The sequence below is a fragment of the Rhyacophila brunnea genome, unplaced genomic scaffold (assembly GCF_057557595.1).
Source record: "Rhyacophila brunnea isolate RB1 unplaced genomic scaffold, BYU_Rbru_1.0 scaffold_12, whole genome shotgun sequence".
In the NCBI taxonomy this organism is placed as follows: domain Eukaryota; kingdom Metazoa; phylum Arthropoda; class Insecta; order Trichoptera; family Rhyacophilidae; genus Rhyacophila; species Rhyacophila brunnea.
Window position 1 is genome coordinate 5754378 of NW_028232774.1, and position 20451 is coordinate 5774828.

Here is a 20451-nt window from a genome sequence, read left to right on the forward strand (position 1 = left end):
CAGGGACTCCCAACCCTGTGCCTGCGGGTTTAGATGCTACCTCAAGTTCTTTTGCGTAAGACCACAGACTCATTTGTTCATTGTTTTCAACTGTGAGCATAATAATATCTATAATGATAACAAATAACCGTGAAAGTCTCAAACATTTTGTTAAATTACATATTTAATGTTTTTTGAAGGGCTAAAGGTGTAACGCCACTACGGGCATCGGGCCTCTCAAGTTAGGTACAGAATTTATCAAAGATGCACTTTAATACGTGTTATTGATAATTATTAAGAAAAAATAAGCTAATTTAATATTATATTGGTGCTAATTAGCTCCAGTAGAGTCACCTTTGAATGAAAACTAATATTAGATTAGTATTAAATTGAGTAACATTGGCAGATGGCTTTGAAACATATTTTTTTATAATACCGGGATAAAGTTACCTCGGGGTAAAGTAACCTTAGTTTATGGTATTTAAAATAGTTATTTTTAATATTAAAATGTAGATAATTTAGCAAGTTCTTTCGGATGTGCTAAGAATGATTTTTGAACAAGAATTGAGGTGTTTGTCTAATAACAATATAAGTGGGATAGGTAGGTATTACACAGGGTTGGTTAAAATGTTACCCAGTTTTTTCTACAAAATAAAATCATGCATAAATAATTGAAATCTTTTTTTATTTATATTGAATCAATGTTCATTCGTTCAACCTCTTGGATAGAACCAAAAAGGTTGGACGGACGGATACAGATGCACGACCAAATCAAGGCGACAATCTCTTTGTACAATAATTTATAAATATATTTTTTGTGCTGGCAATTATAATTACTGACTATAAAAAAATTGTCTATGGATAAAATCGCAAACGTCAAAACAAAATACAATTAATTTTTGTACACTACTTATTTCGGGATATTCAATTTTTATTTTATAGTTATTTGTCAATAACATATTTTAGAGCACACACCTACATCTTCACATTGGTATAGTTTATATGCAGATAGCCATTATTAGTGTGATATAAATAAACACTGCCAAGAAGAAAAGCTGTCTTATAATGCATAAATCTGAAATCGAGCGGTTTATTGAATTTGTGCGAATTCGGCCATATCTATATGACCGCAATGATGAACACTACAAGGATAATAAAATGAAACAAGTGGCCTGGACCGAAATAGCGAAAGAGTTTTCAATGGCCGATAGTAAGTTAATTTCTCACTATATTGTCCCCCCCCGCAGGTCCTTATAATATGTAATGCATCTTTAATGCTCCCAGTGATTTGACTGGTTACATCGCTTGAAGTAACATAATATTTTAAGTTTAGTTAGGTATCTTTATAGGTAAGTATTGTCTACTTTCAATGTATTTCCGATACTGTAGAACTTTGATAATCGACAGGAACTGGAATCACCGATAAATGATTTTCCAGTATTTGTTTCTATGTGAAATTTATCAATACTGTAATTTGACATTTCTCTCTGCTGCAGGTTGTATTTATCAAGTAGTTAATATGAATTGTCATTTTTGTTTGAAGATAACTGTGGTACTAATTATTATCCAACCTAAAAAGGGTTGTGGGCAGCGTTCGAAATGAAAAATTCTACAAACCAGAGCATTCGATAATGTTCTGAAAATATTAAAGTATTTTTTCTAATTTTATTTGGGTATATTTTATATAAATAAGTGTGTCAGATTTGTTGTTATATGACGTACCGATAATCAGTGACGTCCGTGGGGGTAGGCAGATTGATCGTCACTTGGGGGCGGCAGTTACTCGAAGGGCGGCAAATCGAGGAGAATCATTTGGAATATATAAAAATAGCTACATAAACTTAGTAATAACGAAAATATCTTTCTATTAAAAAAATCAACTCGCTGGTTTCATTGGGTTCGCGATATCTAGTTTACTTCCATTGCGCTTCGACGTCCTTGATGACCAGAAACGACACGTACAGATTTGCGAATAATTAGTTTGATATTTTGTTAGTAATGTATCCATCCATACAACACATTTCTTAGATATTGGACTGATGAAAGGATGATAAAAATACTGAAAAAAAAAATAAGGCGGCATTTTGGCGCTGGCTATGGGCGGCATTTTATCTAGGGACGTCACTGCCGATAATGTCTGGGATTTCATGAACAGGAGCTGTGCTCTAGTGCACTTCGGGTCATTTTGAACCCTGATTGCGGGAAGGTCAGAACTGCCCGAGACTAGTTATGGTAAAGATACGGTACTTCATATTGTCCAAATGGTAGTTTTCATTTTTTGAATTGATCTCTCCGATATTTAAAAAATGGCAAAAAAATATATCAGCCTATTAAGACTGTCTTGTTTTGTCAATTAATTGTTTATGGCGCATCCTTCTTTGGCTTCTGTATGTGTTGTGAGAAGAAAATGAAAACCGCCAATTTGATGATATTAATTACCCAAGTTATCAAATGTTGTAGAACAAAATGATATAGACTTAGAGCCGAGCCACACCGGGCGACTCTGGTCTCGAGACCAGACCGATGCATGCAGTTATATGGACCATGCCACACCTGGTTGCCCAGTAGTCGCGCAAGCAATAAAGTCGGGCGATCAGTAAAATCTCGTTCTTGCGCTCGGTCTGGTCTCGCAGTCTCTCTGGTCGGGCGACCGGTAGCGATGTATGAAAACATATAGCTATGTATTGAGTGCTGCCACACCGGGCGATTAGTCGCGGACAGCCACGCCATTATATTTATTATTTTTTGCATACTTGCGTAGGTACGTACATTCATTATTATTATTTATTGACTGCCTTGGTCGCCTGCAGGTCGCCGGCAGCCACGCTGCGGAGAGAACGTATTTTTTTGCATACTTGCGTGTACATTCATTCTTATTGGCTGCCTCTCTGGTCGCCGGCAAGTCGCCCGAATAAAACGCACGAGGAGACCAGAGTCGCCCGGTGTGGCTCAGCTCTTACATTTCAAATATTTTGTTTTATTACTTAAAAATGTTTTATACACTGTCAAATAAATAAAGGGATTGTAGGGCTTTAACTGTTCTAATTTTTGGCAATGAAATGTGTTCTTGAGATTGCCATTACATATTATTTTGTACATTTTGACTCGTTGGATGATCTGAAATGTCAGATAATCAGGACTTTACTGTAACTCTACTATTGACCTTAATATCATATACAAGTTCTTGCTATTAATGTTATTCATAATGTATTTTTTTTTGGTTTTATTTAAAATAAGTGGATACAATTTGTCATTGAAATCCTTTGAAGTCATTCTGCTGTGCTTGATTTATTTTAATGACTTCCAACGCGACCCTCCACATTGTCACAATGCTTACCATTTGTATTGCAGCATTGTCATGTACGATGTTTGGAAATCACTTTTATTCTCTCTATTGAAAATGCAATGAAATATTTGCAGACAAGGCTGCAGAAAACCAGTGGCGGAGAATCAGAGTGAACTTTCGCGAGGCATTACGAAGGCAAACCTGCCTAAGGAAAGGCCAAATTGCCCTTCAATTCTCCCAGTATAAATTCCAAAGCCAGTTGAATTTTTTGATACCCTTCTTTACCGCTCAAGAGACTGCCGAGGCGGCCAAAGCGACCGGCGATGTCCTAAGTCCAATGTTAGACGAGCCGGAAGCGTACAGTGACTCTGTCAAAAAAAAGACAGATATTTCCCTCGAAAAGAGGCATAGAAAGGCAAGAATTAAAAATCCACCTCACCGTTTGGATGAATTTTTTAAGACAGTGTGTGAGACTACCAAGGAAATGCCCGAGTTCAATCAGGCAGAAGTGGAAAGAATGATAATCGACGTTGTGAATGACGCTAAGCAATGCCGTTTCGGGTCTACGGTACTCTACAATCCTGATGACGATAGTGCAAATGAAAAATGTACAGACAATGACGGGGAAGACTACCACTATTTCAAATCTCTAATGCCGTACATGAATCGCTTGATGCCTATGAAGAAGCTCCTTATAAGAACCGAGTTTCAAAACATTCTATTTAGAGAAATGAAAAATCCGCATGATGATGTCCTGTGCTCGGATAACCCCACATCGTTTGTCTCTTCCAATTTGCCTGTCATTCAAACATATCACCCGACTTCTGGCTCATATTCGTAATCTTCGCTTAGTAAGGTTATAAATCGATGAGATCATTACATAGTTGTAATGAGATGGATTGCTAAAAAGGCATCGCAGACAGGCTTTAACTAACTATCAAAAAGCAATGTCTTAAGAAAGGACTAAAGTTTACCTGGCCAAGTCATTAGTCTTTTCCATCATTCTGTATGGTCATTTTAATCATGTTAATGGTCAATTCTTGGTGGGATAGCATTCAATTAATTACAAAGAAAAACAAAATGTTACACACTTAATTAAACAGTTTAATATCGATTATGAGCAGCTTTTTCCATACGGTTGTCAACTGATGACCAGTTGATAATGTATTAAATTATGTACTAAGAATTTTGTTTTATTTTTATTAATAATGAAATGTCTTCACTAAAAATTATCAGTTAAATATAATTAATTTTTGTGATTGTTAATTCTTCATGTTAGTGGCGGAGCACACTGTGAGAAGCCGTGTGATGCGCACACGGCGCAGGGGGCGTAAACGGCACTTGCTTTGCGGCAGTCTAGTGTGCAAAGCGGCTACTCGCAGTGTGCTTTGGCCCTAACACCATCATCATTAATTTAGTGAACAATACTGTGTGTCTATTTTATTTAGTAATTGTTTTTTAATTAAATGAATAGAGGTTTAATTAGTTCGAGATAGTACACTAAAATTTTGTGAATTCAGTACTAGACTTGATATACTGTTCTATTTCTTTATTGTGTCGAGGCTTGGACGATAAAGTATAAAGTAAAAAGAAATACATGTGATTGATACTTTTGAAATGTGGTGCTGAATATGCATGCTTATGATTCCATAAATGGTAAAAGGAATGAATGTCTTTGTACTACAAAAAATAAAGGTGAAGGGTCGACTGCAGTGGCCAGAAAAGATGACTATTCAGAGAGGTCCATTGTCAGTGGAAAAGTTGAGGATCGGTGAGGAAGTGGGTGGTTCGTCTCCTGCACAATGATCAGATCGGGTGAATGACGCTACACGGCTCTCGATGCCTACAGTCATGCGGACAGGCATATTATATCGAATGGAGGCAAGATCTTTGACAATGAGAGAATATGGCAATGGAGAAGAATATACCGAGGAATACAGAAAACATTTACATTCAAAATTTCTAATAATACGTAATAAAGAAAATACAATAATTGTTAAAATTAAGTAGTTAAATTAAATTTGCTGACATGCTTTTTATATTGTGTTAAGAATTTTCTTTTTTATTCATTTATTATCACTATTGTTGTTTTTAACACCGTTTGTTGTTTGTTTATCTGTGATTTTTGGTCAATTTTTATAATGAGTACAAAATGGATACTTTTAATTGCAAGATTTAACTCCTTAAATTTTATACAACTAGCCTTTGAATACTATTATTATTTATATAGTTTAGAATACTAATTATACTGTATAGTGTATACCTATCTTGAAATTATCGATTTTGCCCTTGTAAATTGACCGAAGCCCACAGAGGATCTGAAAATGATATTTAACGTAGCTATTTGGAAGTAATTTATACCAGTTACTAATTTACACCTGCCTTCGTAGTCCAATTTGTAAGGCACTATCTTCTCATCAAGGGACTCCGGGTTCGATTCCTGGTAAGGTCACAATATATTTGTGTGATTTTATCAAAGCTGGAGAGTGTCTGTGATTTGTTTCACTGCTACAACTATTATTACACAACTACCATTAGGTCTCATGGCCTGTGCTAGAAAGAAAAAGGAAACACAGAGTAAATACTCTAATAAAACTTTCACAAAAAAGATGTTTTCATAAAAAAATTATAAATTATCACTAAATATAGATTAGATACATTCGAACTTGGTTATTACGATCACAGAAATAGCGAGATCTCGGATGTAATGAGGAAACATTCGTTGACATTTTAGTTTATGATTTTCTCCATACATTTATTTCACTTTTATAACGAGCTACTTCTCGGGTATACCGAGCAAAACTGTTAATGTGTCGATCGTTGAAAAATAACATTTTCGACCCCAAGCAATAAAATCTGACCGGGCAGTTAACTAGACCGATTCCTCCGGGATCGGATTAAGTTTATGACACTAGTTATGTGTTTAAGTATCTAATTGGTGTTTTCGCTGATAACATTGAAAAAGTATCCACGCATATGGTTGAAATTGCATATTAAAAATCCAAGCTTTGTGAAGTCAGTAGGTACCTACCAGCGCCGGTGGCTCAGCACTTCATTACAATAAACAACTTCTTTGTAGTTTAGCACTTCATTACAATAAACAACTTCTTTGTAGTTTGTGAATGCCGTGCTTGTTTCGGGGATTTTTACGATGGTTTTCAGATTTTTTATGTTCTATGCTTAAATAGGCTTACATCCATTTCTCGTAAAAACTAAATCTGTTAATCCAAACCCCCACTCTGTAGAAGCCCATATGATCCTATTAGGATCGAACATGGTCGAAAGAAAAAGATGCTTAAAGAAAACGTCACGCGAAAAATGTTATATAACGATATAACGAGTAATGCTTATAACGAGCAAATTCAGTCGGTCCCATCTTCCTCGTAATAGCCAAGTTCGAATGTATATTCATTTTTAACATACCTAAGTTAAATTAAAACAAAATCTTAAAAATGAACGTTTGATTTATTTTATTTATTAAGTCTGCATTTTCTTATTTATAGTTTTAGCAATTCTTCAAAGCCTGGCTTTAAATTCAAACTTCCCTGAGTTGTTTAGTTTACAACATATTATTTGATTAAAAGTTTTCTAAATTGTTTGCAGACAATGCTGCCAAAGCTCAGTGGCGAAGCTTGAGGAATTGCTATAACGATGCATTGAAGAAACAAACCTTTATTAGAAAAGGCCAAATTGCCCTCCAGTATGTCAATTATAAGTATCACGACCAGTTGAGTTTCCTGACTCCTTTTTTTACTACTCGAGATACTAGTCAAGTCTCGAGCGATGGCCAAGAGTCTGCTAGCATTCCTGCCAAGAAGAAAAAAGACGCAGAGAAGACGCGAAGAAAGACCAGAACCAAAAAGACACCCCACCGCTTGGATGATTTTTTTAGTACGATCTGTGAAGCGACAAAGGAGATGCCCGAATCCAGCCAGTTGGAAGTGGAAAGATTGATTACTGATATTGTCAATAATGCTAAGGAAGGTCGCTTTCAGTCTTCCCATCCTCAAATCATTGAAGAGTTGCATATTAGACCGTATAATGATAAAAGCATCGACGTTGACGGAGAAGATTTCCATTATTTCAAGTCGTTGATGCCATACATGAACAAGTTAATGCCACTGAAAAAACTTCTTATTAGAACAGAGTTTCAGAACATACTCTTTAGAGAAATGAAAAATTCCCGTGACGGTGTTATGTTTTCTGACAATGTAACCACATTTGTTTCGTCCACCCTGCCTATCATGGAGACATATCATTCTGCTCCAGGCACCTCGTTTTTGTAATATTTCAATGCTTACACTTACTTAAAATTAATCGTCGGTTTGAGGCATTTGGATTTGATTGACGTAAGCCGTAAATGATTATGCGCTCAGACTGTACATGAAGAATTCTGAGTGAATATGAAGCGCCTAGTTTCAAAACCCCCCTAAAACGGTTTTAGATAGTTCTGAGAAAAATGAGAAAAACTCATATCTAATTAAATCTGTGAACTTAATTCGTACATTCTAAAGAGTATTTTGGCTTATCCATTTTAGGGTATTTGAAAAGCACACCCAACATTTAACGGTTTTGAAATTTACACTAATTTTTGACCGCAAGGTTTTTGGCGTTTTTTAAAGTTCAATCTTTGGCCACCATATAGGTAACCAAAATGTCCATCTAAATACATAATATCTAACTCAAAAATTTTCAAAAACCGTTTAGGGTGTTTATTTGAAATTAAGCGCTTCAGAGTAAACACACTATGTAACACATGTCAATTCTTTCAGGATATTCGGCGTAACCTGAAAAATTATTAAAGCTGTTATTAGAAATATCTTTTATCTATGGAAATCTTTGAATCTCATACACCTTTTAGCTAGGATTATTGAGTAAATAATTTTATACAGTGCAATACTATTTATTTAGATATGTTGCAAGTGCTTCGCAGTATAATTTCAGTATTTCTGATGGAAGACTAAATCAGGTAAATATGCCACAGATGCCCGCATGAGATTTTATAACTTTCTTTTTAGACCAAACCAAACCTAACCTAACCGACCCCAACCTAATGTAATCTAATATAATCTTAGTTTATGATAATGACGCATCAAAATGTATGAAAATTTAAAATTAACAATTATTGGATCGAGAAGCATCTGCACCGACAGAAAAAGGTATTTAATATAATTGTCTACATGGAATAAACTGTTTTTGTAAAAAAAATATTATGAAAGGTCATGCGGGCATCTGCGGCATAATTACCCTAAATCAATGCGCACTAATACCCCGTTTACACGTGCATGAATTTACTGCTGACAGTATGTATTATTGCGGCCATAACAAGAAAATGCATGTGTAAACATGTATTATCGTGCAAGTTGCAAGATTGAATGCATGAGTCAAAAAAGTTCAGAAGCTTCTGAATTTTCACGCGACAGTTGGTACTTGTGAGATATGCGCCTGCGAAAAAAACGAACTACATACATCGCGCAAAACATTTTTGACGTTTACCAATTTTTACAACCTGTCAAATAACACCATAGAATGACAACATCGCGTCTCGCTTACGCTTGAAGAATGAGATTGGCGAGACAGTCAGCACTTTTACGTATAAACAGTTAATATCGCGTTAGTTCAAAATGCACAATATTGATGCCAGTAAATACATGCACATGTACAGGCGTTATAATTAGGTTATATTATTATTTTTTACAAATTATCACTATCGGATTTATGTCATCACTGTCAAGTAACGATAAAGATAAGTAACATCAATAAAATTATACAGTCGAACTTGGTTATTACGAGGAAGATGGGACCGACTGAATTTGCTCGTTATAAGCGTTACTCGTTATATCGGAGAATAGGTATTTTTAAATGAGCGGTCACATAACACAAAAAGTCACAATTCAAACAAAAGTACACAATTAGATTTTTTCCCCGAAACAAGTATGGCATTCATAAACTACAAAAGAAGTAGTTTACTGTAATGAACGCTGGTAGGTACCTACTTCACAAACCTTGGATTTTTTTTTCAACCATATGCGTGGATACTTTTTCAATCTTGTCGGTGAAAACACCAATTAGGTACTTAAGACACTTTTAACTAGTGTCATAAACGTAATCCGGACCTGGCGGCATCCTGTCTGGTCGGATTTTATTGCTTAGGTTCTAAATGTTTTTAAACCATCGACACATTAACAGTTTTAAGAAACATTTTAGCTCGGTATATCCGGTAAGGAGCTCGTTATAAAAGTGAATAAATGTATGGAGAAAATCATGACTAAAATGTCATCGAATGTTTCTTCATTACATCCGTGATGTCGCTATATCTGTGATCGTAATAACCGAGTTCGACTGCATAAAGATAATCACCATTTCATAAAATATAACATTCGAAATATGAAAATTCTGATTTTTAGATTCAGGTTATTCCTATTACCATTGTCTTATATTTATGTCTTCGGTGGAGTATTGGCAGGGTGGGTAGCGGGTATGAATCCACAACTTCGCAAATTTATGCGTTTTTGTATGTTTGTTTCATTCAGAGCAAGAAAGGTTGTGTGCTGCCATTCTTTGATAAAAAGCCTGAAATGACAACTTCTACTCTGCTAACGTTGATGTCTTCTGCCCAAAAGCGAAAATGTTAATTTACCTTTCTTTACTTACATTATAGACCTATTAGACTGGGGTTCTCGACGATTAAATTTCTCCTATACGTATTTAATTGAACTCTTAGAGTCTAGCTAGACCATTATATCTGTATATTATGAGAATCATAATACAAAACTATATTAATTACAAAGCATGGAATTCTTAATGGCTAAATTACATGAAACGACTCGCTGACTCATGCTGATGTTGTGAACAACCATTGGCCATGTATAGCTGTTACATGCAACAATTCAGGTACTAATTGGATCATCTTGACGCTTGTGAATATAGGTTGTGTTGCTAGTGTCAAAAAATACCCTTACAACAGTCATCGCTTGTATGCGTGAAGTTATGGAATATATTATTTACTAAGAATATTTTTATCATCTGTATAATGAATACGGTTTGTCGACAATTATGAAAACAAACGTTGATAAGATAAGTATATGTGACTGGAGGCGACGGCAAAATGCCTTTGGATATTTTCAGCTGTTCTCCGTAATATTAAGTCGCATTTAGACCAAGCGAGCAAATGTTTGTTCTCTCACTTTTTGTTGAGCGAGCATAAGAATTTCGCTGGAGTGAGGAAAGAACACACATTCACTCGCTTGGTCTAAATGCGGCTTTAGAAGCAATTGTCGGCTTCAATCGAGTTGGTTCGGGTAATAATAGAAATTATTCTACTTCGCTCACGATTCTATGTACAAATTGTGAAATTATTCTTTATCTGGCCTGCGAGAGTCGGCGAGTTTACTTGTGTACTTGGAGCATAACTGTGTGAAGAATAAAAAGTTATTGTTACAAAATGAAAATATACAAAATATTACCTATATAATGTACCTATTAAAGTATAGTTGTATTAAAAAAAGTATTTTTATTTGCACCAGTGGGTCTATTCTATACTTATCGAACACTAAATTGATAAATAGTATCAAACTTAGGGTAGGTTTGTATCAAAATATTAGCACTTATTGTAACAATTACACGAAGCCGGTTTTTATTGTTGCAATAAGTGCGATATTTTAACAGCAGCAAGATAGGTGCTGTTAAAATATAGCACTTATTGCAACAATAAAAACCGGCTTCGTGTAATTGTTACAATAAGTGCTAATATTTTGATACAAACCTACCCTAAGTTTGATAATATTTGTCACTTTATCACTTAAGCGGTTGATAAGCATAGAATAGACCCACTTAGGTGTCTACTATGAGTTTCTAATATTTCTTTATTCTTAAAAATAAAAATAAATGGTGACAAGTAGGTAACAGTATTAATGTTGGTAAGGAGATAGCTGTTAAAAATGTACAACATGGAGCGAGACGAGCACTGTAAAGCAATTCTAAACAATATACAAATTAGCCCAGCTTCTTGCGCATAGAAAGAAGTGGTATTTGTACGCCTTATGGTAGAAACACATTATTATCATGTGAAGTTATATGTTGGATCCATCAGAACATTCATTAATTGAAACTGACAACCTACAACAACATTGCGTCATTTGGAGCTTCCTTTCTAACCAATAAAAACAGATGTAAGGTTACATGATTAAAAAATTTGATAAAGCCTCAATTACATTGAGCTTTTTTACGAGCTGTTTATTGGCGAATTTACAATCTGCCTGTAAAGTAGCCCAGTGTAATCATCGAACAAGCTAATAAGCAGGTTGTAAACACTCTACCGGGAAAAGTTGAAAGCCGGTCAACTTTACACGCTACACGCCGGCGTGTGGGCCTACTGCGTCTGCGCAGTAGAGCGCAGTACCAACCTCCCGGTAAAAAGACGAACTACGTTCTATCAAAATAGTCGCTGGCTTGTGGCTTCTCAGCGAATGGAAAGTTTTGTGTGTAATCATCAAACCGCAGTATCTGAATCGCCCGCTTTTAAATTCGCCAACAAACAGCTCGTAAAGAAGCTCAATGTAATTGACGCTTAACATGTAGAAAATAAAAACTTTCTTTCACATGACGTGAGGTTGATGGTGCAACGTGATACGACTGAGGTGACTTCCATGTGCTTTTGATACACGTATCTGTACGTTTTGTCTGTGGTTCGGCTTCCCTGAACTCATGTGTCGTGCCGTGAAAATGTGTTTCTGCCTTTACTCTCACCGTGGTGCTACTGTGCACTAGCATTCACAATTGTTTCTGACATAACCACATTCACCCGACCCAATTGCTTTCACAACGGTTGTCATTAGGATTTCCGACTGTTCCAGTTTGTTTTGTATCAGCCCAACAAATAATACCCTGCTCCGGATAACAAGAACCTCAACTCCATAATGTCCCGAAGTTTGAGAACGAAATCTAGCAAAATTAAATAAAGCACCTGTTACGAATAAGGAAAATATAATTTGGGAAGAAAAAACTAATCGATACAGTTCGGTTATGAGGAATACAGCGGCAAACACATTTTGAAAATAGCCGATATACTGGATTATTTGTTAGGTTAACCTAACCCAACCCAAACTAACAAATAATCCAGTATATCGGTTATTTTCAAAATGTGTTATCCGCTGTATTCCTCATAACCGAACTGTACCAACTAATCCATTTGAAAAGTTGACAAATCAAAAAAAAATCTATTTTAAAGGAAGAGGTTGAACCAAAGAGATTGGACTCTTTGTGTTGAACCGATTTTAAACCATTTAAAAAAAATGATCACCGAATTGATTAATCGGTTGGAAACTGTAATTTTATTGTTATTAATTTGAATCGTAATTAATTAAATCAAGGATTAGGTATATTGAATAAATAAACACTTCACTAGGTAGCACATCAAAGTATTTGGAAAAAGTATAAACTAAGAAACGGGTTTTTCGACAATGTCGAAAAATATGTCATTCCAATCTCTTTGGTCATAGTCATATTTATGTGACCGATCGTCGTCATGATTCATGACGTCGTAGAGTTTGATTTGAAGCATAATTGTCTATGGCATAGTTCACGAAAGTAAAATTTACTTGGCTGGGAATTAGCAACTGTCAGCTGTTATGGGAATCCAGAAAAAAAACAAGACGTCACGTTGACACTTCACTTGACAGTAGCAAAACAAATTATTGTAGCTGGATTTTTCGCAATTTTAATTAATTATAAAATTGGTAGTTCTCTATCCGATGCATTGAGGTATTCACACAATCAGCATGTTTGATAGCTTCAGAGATAAATTCTACTCGGTGGTTCAAGATGGTATTAACTTAAATGAGACAGTGCGTCGTAGGGTAACAGAAGTACAGAAGTCTAAAAGGAATATTAGAAATTCAAAATCTATTGATTTGTCAATTAACGGTATAAATACCGACGCTGGTGCTGCTATAGTAGAGAAAAATCAACAGAATTGGAGCGAAATTCACGAGAATTCGGAAAAAAATTCCGCCGAAGCCGAATTGGTTGATATGTTATTGATGAAAATTCACCTGCGGATTGAAAATCAGTTAAATAACTTAAACCGCATCAACGGCAGCCTGGCAGATATTCCAAATATTATACAAGAGATCGATAAATGTGCCGATCAGATGAAATTATTAGGCGGGCATTTCCGTCATGTGGAAAATGAGCTAATCGAGTTAGAAGCATTGATTGAAGAGTCTGACTTCATGCAGAGGAAGGTGGAGCAGAAATTTCAGCTTACTATGTATAAAGAAAGGAAGCTAGGTAACTTTAATAAGATTGTTTTAATTTCTTTGTAAATATATTCATCTTAAGCCAACTTCATTAGGTATACTTAGATCATATTATCAGAATTCAATTACTATACTTAAATGGCATATTACTTAGGTCTTTTGACTTGTGTAATGTCTTTAAAAGTGGTCTGCCACGGTGCCTAAATCACATTGTTCAACCAGTGTATACTTAGTGACATTTTCCCGAATGAAAGGGTTTTCAGTAGAAAACAATATTTTTAAAAGTTATAAAACAATGGCATAATCATATTAAGTACCTAAGTACTAAGTTATGTAATTTTTATATATTTAAAATTTATCATGGATTACGTTACAGTGCAATGGCGAAACAATAATAAAAGATTATTTAGCATTTACCTTGACCTTTGTTCAACATAAAATAATGTTATTGTCACAAATACTTAGTGGCATTTGATTTATTTATGTATTTGTAACCAATGACAATAATATGGACGAATCATTTGGGAAAAAAATGACACTCACTTTATTGCCCGGTCTGCCGAATGGCATAATCTGTTCTAACGCCATTACAATAAAGGTGATATAGCTATAAATTCCTGATGCTTTTTGTTGGGTCTGCCGAATGGCTCGGTTCGAACGGGTTCGCTCAAATGAACATTAACATTAGAAACACTGCTCTAACGCCATTACAATAAAGGTCATATTACTATAAATTCCCGATGCGTGATATCGCATAATGGAAATTGCGTGACGTCTACCTATACATGAGAATGTGCGAATTTACTTGCTAGCTACTGTATTGAGTGCGTCGTCCATTAATAATGTCATTGTTTGTAACTATCCAAATTATAATGTGTGAAACTAGTGACATTTAATAATCGTCATGAAATTTTTGGTTTAGTAATTGTAACTAAATTTTGTACGAAAAACACTAGCGCCAGAAAATTTTGGAAACAGCAATTCTTAAAATAAACTGTATATATTCTGCTTTATATTACTGTCTACTGTATAATATAGTATAGTGGCTCACTGTCCAAGTCATATCATTATTATTTTTGTTAACTAATTGCATTACCTTGATCCAACTGGCAGCCTTCAGTCAAGCGAAATGATGTATGCTATACATTGTTATGTTGGCAAGATTGCGTCATGTTGACTGTTTTCTTTTGCAGGTGCGTTGGAGAAGGAACGTGCAAGTCTGGCGGGTAAGCAAGCAGCAAGCGCACGTGAAGCAGAGAAACGCCAGCGCCGGCAGCTGTCTGAGCGGCAGGCAGCAGCTGATGCCGCTTTCCAACATGACCTCGCCAACTATAGGATTTCTAATTCCACCGCTGCACTTGCTGGTATTTATATTCTTCACTCATCAGGGTGTAGAATCTAACGTGGACAAATACACGGAAAGAAAACCACAGACACCAATACAAAATCACATTGTTAGAAAATAATTGTCACTGGAATGGCACCGGTAGAGCATCGATCCATTCCAATGAGATTTCATCACCTTGTTGGATGACAAACAATCCCTTATCTTCACAAATTGGCAAGGAATTCCATTTAGCGAGACCTCACGCATCGCGCCGGCATCGCCGGTGTCCAAACTTTATATTACTACGCCCCCCTATAAAAAAATCTTATCTTCTATTTCATAAAATAATACACACATTTTTAAATGTATTAATACAAAAAAATGTAATTGACAGAATAATAACAAGAATTTACTATAAGTATATAGTTATATAAATTAAGTTTTAGTGCGATGGATGTGCTTGTTTATTATATTAGCACAAAGTTTATCAAATTGCAGATAATTCAGCAAATCCCGTTTCGCAAAAATATGATGTTATGAATGGCAACATTACTTGCATTGCTATGCTTGACAGAGTATTATATTCTTCACTTCGATTCAACTAAAATTGATCAAGGGCTTCACTTTGAATTTTTTGTTTCAATGAAGTATCGTATGATAATTCTATCATTTTTCTATTTTTCAATAATAGTCACTCCAAATTTGTCATCTTGAGGCGCGCCTCTCAGTTTGGAAATCGCTGCCCTATGGCAAGACATATCGGACGCAACTCTAAACAAATAAATAAATATCGGATATGTCCACAGTGTATGCGTCTAATGCCCACAATGTATTGAGTTGGGTGGCACGAAGCTTCACCGTTGGGACTATCACCCAATGAATGTTCCTCACTACAGATGCCTGCCATTCACTGCGCCAGACTTTGTCAGGGTCATTTCATTAATCGATTTTAATAGAGTTTTTTCTTTAATTTTCAGCTAACAGTCCAAGAACGGTGAATCCTCAACCAAGATTGGAAGAAATTGAGCTGGACACGGAAGATAATACCGAATTGGAAGACTTTTTAAATTAACATCCTTTTTTTTGTGATTTTACCGAGGCTTTGACTGCGACTCGTTGTCATATCGCCTCTTCTCTTCTAGAAGGGGATCCGCCGATCAGATCCTCACTCCTGTTCTGTTAAAGAACTTTACAATTTTGCCAAGCTTTTCCGTCTTACCCACCGCCAGGGCACGTTTCAATTCGACGACATTCTCATAGATATCCGCAATTCGCAGCTGTACTGTGACGTTCATATTTACGGCATTGTACTGCTATATGTACAATGTCCTCTAAAACATCACATTCATCGCAGAGCTGCGAATCGCTGAGGGCATCAAATTATTTACCCATTGTGTGCCCTGCCTCAGTATTAGCTTAAGCTCGTTTCTCTGCAAAGGAGACTCTACAAAGCAGAGCACCAGCCGTGGTGATGGTAGAATAGACTTACTCCATTTTCCTATTTCTAATGATGCCCTATGGTGAAAATCTATCCAATGCTTTGGCACATTTTCTTTATAGCCTCATTCCAGTCTAGGTTTTCTGGTATCCACTGATATGGCACCCCTGAATGTTCACTGTTAGTTATATAAATGCACTTCTTGACCAGTGGTCCATCATTGGACACCAATGGGTGGAAATCCTAAATAATATTCAAAAGTTTATATTTTGGGTACAAAAATTTGAGAAATAATGAATTGTGTATGAAAGTGACAGATAAATATTTACCTAGTGGTAAAATCACACTTTAATATCTATGCTTGAAACAAAGCTGGATTAATTCATAGAAAGCCAGTCATCTAGTCCAATATCTGTCAATAAAAGTGTGAATAACGGCTGCTTTACTGTTTGCTTTTATACATTTGTGATTTACCTATGATGAGAATTATTCTAACTAACATTTGAAATATTTTACAGAAATGTTCTTTGAAACAGCCTACTTAAGTTATTTATTACTTATATAAACAAATTTATACGTAATTTTTTTCATAACAGTTCTACTAAACGTACATTTATTTATATAAATAATAACTAATTGAAGTAGGTTGCTTCAAAGAACTCCCTTTAAAAAAAATTCAAATGTGAGTTATAATAGTTCTGTATTCAGCTGACGAGATGATTCCTGGCTGTAAATAACAGTATAAAGGTTTTTTTTAGATGCAAGTTGATAAAAATATTCAATTTACATTCAATTTAAAATATTTTGCTTGTTCGTAATTGTTGTAAGTATATTATTTATGATTGTTGCATGGTGTTCAAATACGTATTGTTCGGATTATATTATATTACATAGCAGTGTGAGTTTATGAATGCTGTAACATCAGATCTAAAGTTCAAAAAACATATTATTGTCATTTGCCTTATATAATTTATCCTTTGTAACACAATAAAATATTCCATATTATATTACATAAATTAAGTATCTGTTAAGTTTTTCTATATATAAAAAGTATTTTTACACTTCAACTGTCTTATTTATTTCTAAATGCAACTGAAAACAGTCTCCCTCATATCTTTATGTACCCATTAACAATATATATATACTGGGGCATGGCCCCCGCAAGGGGGGGCTGATAGGGCTCTAGCCTAGGGGCCCGGGCACAGGAAGGGCCCGGCGTAACGAGTCGACTGATAAGTGAGATAAACACACACCACAAATTTTCTCTATAGTAAAAAAAAGTCTACGATGCAATTTTTAACTGTGTGCCGCGACTCGACAACTCCATTATCCAAATTTACATATTAAAAATACAAAAAATCGCTAAAAAATACACTTTAATTTTACTGCATACACCATGGAAAACGGTAGTGTAACGCGTCACACTACCTTTACCCTTAGCGATAGGTAGGGGGGCCTGCCAAACATCCTAGCCTGGGGCCCGCTTCAGGATGTGGGGGCCATGTATTAGGGTGCTTGAATGTTGATAGAGGTATAAATTTCGAAGGATGTATGACATGGTTGCATTTATTTTTAATCAATATTAACCGTTTATTTTTAAAGCGTTAATTGATGACATCCAAAAACGTCTTGTCAAAAACTTGTCACTCAATGTCAGGTGCTACATCACGAAGCCTGGGCGTTAAAAGAACAGACCATAAGAAGACAAGGCTTTCAAGAGGTGGCTTATCAGCGTACAATGAAGATATCCTGGGCTGCTTACATTGCCAATGAAGACGTTTTAAAATGAGCCAATAAGACAAGAGAATTTATAGTTTGTACTATCAAGGTGCAGAAAGTTGCATACTTCGGCCATATTTTCTGAATGAGTAGTATGATTCACTCAAACATATATGTCATGGTCATACTAATAGCGCCAATTATCTTATAATTTCATTAACCGCGGAAAAAATTAATTTTGGGAAAACTGCCCATCGTAGGTTATGGATTAATGGTTGAGAGACGTTTTTATACTACTTGAATAAAGTATCGACTGTAGAAAAGAAATAGTTAACCCACAGTTTTTTCAAAATAGGTTTTATTGGATAATAACATTGAACAACACTAAATATGTACACACTGTGTCTGAAGATGTAGCTGAAAATCCGGAATTATTATCTAAATTTAAAAACTTATAATTTAAAAAAAAAGAAGATAGGGAAGTGGGAGAAAAGACTTAACCATCATTTTTATTGGTTGGTTCGGTTCTTTTTGGTTACTTGGCCATTATATATAATTAACATGATATTTAAATGTGGTAATTAAAAATTAATTAACAGGTCAGCAGTGATTGTGTTAACACATTTTTGTCTCTTGTAAAATTTGATTTGTGTGGGTTGTCATTTTTCATTTTAACAAATATAATAAGTATTTTGTTTTAGTTTAATAATTATTATAATGTGACGTTCTTTTCTAAAACTGACTATAGTAGAATCTCACTAATCTGGCACTAGGTATATAAAAACTTATAGTGCCGGATTACTGGAAAAAAAACTCTTCCGTTCTTTATATATAATATTCAGATAGTACTGATTTACTGGATTTATGCTGGACATCCAAGTATCGTAATATAATTGTAGATAAATATTAAATAATATACTGGTTGATTGGTCTTAGTGATAATGATAAAATAATTGTCAGTATTTTATTGCATTCAGATATAATAATAACATTTTTGCCTATCTTTATAATAAAGTAAAATAGTAAAAAGATAATGTATCCTAATGATCATCTGTTGTCTGTACTAGAAACTACAATTTAAATCTGAAGGTTCTCACGATGATAATTAAATTAAAATGTAATTTGTATAATAACTACACCATAGATGGCACTACACAATTAAAAAAAATTTTTTTTTTATAGATTGTAAAAAATCAGCAATACCAACATAGAATAGCCTTTTTCATAAACATATTGTTAAAAAATTATATATATATATTTAATTTTAAAAAATGATTTCGGTGATCGAACAAAAAATACCTACATTGACTTGAGATTTGATTACATTGTATTTGTATATGAGCTCTTACTTTGTCGCTCTTCTCGACTGGGAGCGTGGCGTCTCTTGTAATCCGGCTACTCGGAGGTCGGGGTCGGTGAACGGTTTGAGGCCGGGTCCAACTGTCACTGAGTGGCTCACGTCGACTGGTTGTCCGCACTAAGCCTGCCATCAATATGGGCACCCGGAGGGAACTCTGGGTGGCCAGGTTGGCTAAGGAGGGGCGAACCGGGCCAGGGGGGAAACCCAGCAGCCAAAAGTCCCCGTGGGGGGCAGTAGTGGGATAGCGACCGGGAGTGCGCGCTCAGTGGCAGCCCGTCCGACATAATCGAACCCGATCCTTTTGCTGAAATTTTTAAAATTAAATAATATTTTGTAAAACGATTTTAGTTCATTGCACGGATTGTGATTAAGCGGATCAATGGCCACCATCCCAATATTATTAAATAAAACGTAATTATATAAAAATTTTATCTTACTAATTCCACTTTTATTATATATAACCAGGGCTTTTTTGTCATGTAACGCGGTGGAACGGCGTTCCGGCACTTTTTTTCACGTTTTTAATGTTTCAAAAGAAATTGGACGAAACAATGTTCGCGCTTATACTCGAACAACATCTTCTTGGCTACGTGTTAAAACTCTGAACTACAAGCTCCTCCCATTTTTAGCCGCAATTCCATTATAAACTAACAAGCTTCTCCCATTTAGTCGACAACAGCGCCTTCCGGCTTTTGCCAAAATTTTCTTGTTGGAGAGTACATAGTACAAGTTAATTTTCCTAAATTATCTTATATGAAAAGACATTTCCTGAAAAACTATCGCGTTATATATTAGTTACCTTTTCTTCAAGTGAATGCAAATTTTCCCAAATGAATCTAATTATTATTACCCCAATAAGAGTTTCGTTGGAGACAAAAATTTGGCACTTATGTTCATCAAACTCGTCGGACCACCTTTGATACGTCGTCAAAGTGATATATTATACTTTTATTCAAATATATGATGTTTAACAATTTATTTTTTTACAACTTTAGTTATTTATTTGTGGATATTTATTTGTTTGTTTGTTTAATTTTTTATGCGCTTCGTGGCATAAGAAAAGTTGCTTTAAATGATATTTGA

The 20451-nt window shown here is 35.2% G+C and overlaps 2 protein-coding genes and 1 non-coding gene across 5 annotated transcripts; all 3 read left to right on the plus strand.

Annotated features, from left to right (window-relative positions):
* Positions 1-817: 817 nt before the first annotated feature.
* Positions 818-7551, plus strand: LOC147077696 (uncharacterized). 3 transcript variants are annotated; one of them, XR_015072219.1, is made up of 3 exons: positions 818-1189; positions 3400-4543; positions 4648-5304. XR_015072219.1 is itself a non-coding variant. In XM_085960640.1 (2 exons), the coding sequence occupies exons 1-2, from the start codon at positions 1045-1047 to the stop codon at positions 4104-4106; spliced, it is 852 nt and encodes a 283-aa protein (XP_085816766.1). In that variant the 5' UTR covers positions 818-1044; the 3' UTR covers positions 4107-5304. The 3 variants fall into 3 exon arrangements, 2 of the variants coding, with proteins under 2 accessions (XP_085816766.1, XP_085816767.1); XM_085960640.1 differs by having other exon boundaries at positions 3400-5304; XM_085960641.1 differs by lacking the exons at positions 3400-4543; positions 4648-5304 and adding an exon at positions 6869-7551 and having other exon boundaries at positions 839-1189.
* Positions 7552-12890: 5339 nt separating this feature from the next.
* On the plus strand, positions 12891-17354 carry Dysb (dystrobrevin binding protein dysbindin). The gene is made up of 3 exons (XM_085940125.1): positions 12891-13555; positions 14718-14888; positions 15829-17354. Exons 1-3 carry the CDS (start codon positions 13045-13047, stop codon positions 15921-15923), a joined length of 777 nt encoding a protein of 258 aa, XP_085796251.1. The 5' UTR covers positions 12891-13044; the 3' UTR covers positions 15924-17354.
* A 2019-nt stretch (positions 17355-19373) lies between these two features.
* On the plus strand, positions 19374-19670 carry LOC147077698 (signal recognition particle RNA). The gene has a single exon (XR_015069275.1).
* Positions 19671-20451: the final 781 nt, after the last annotated feature.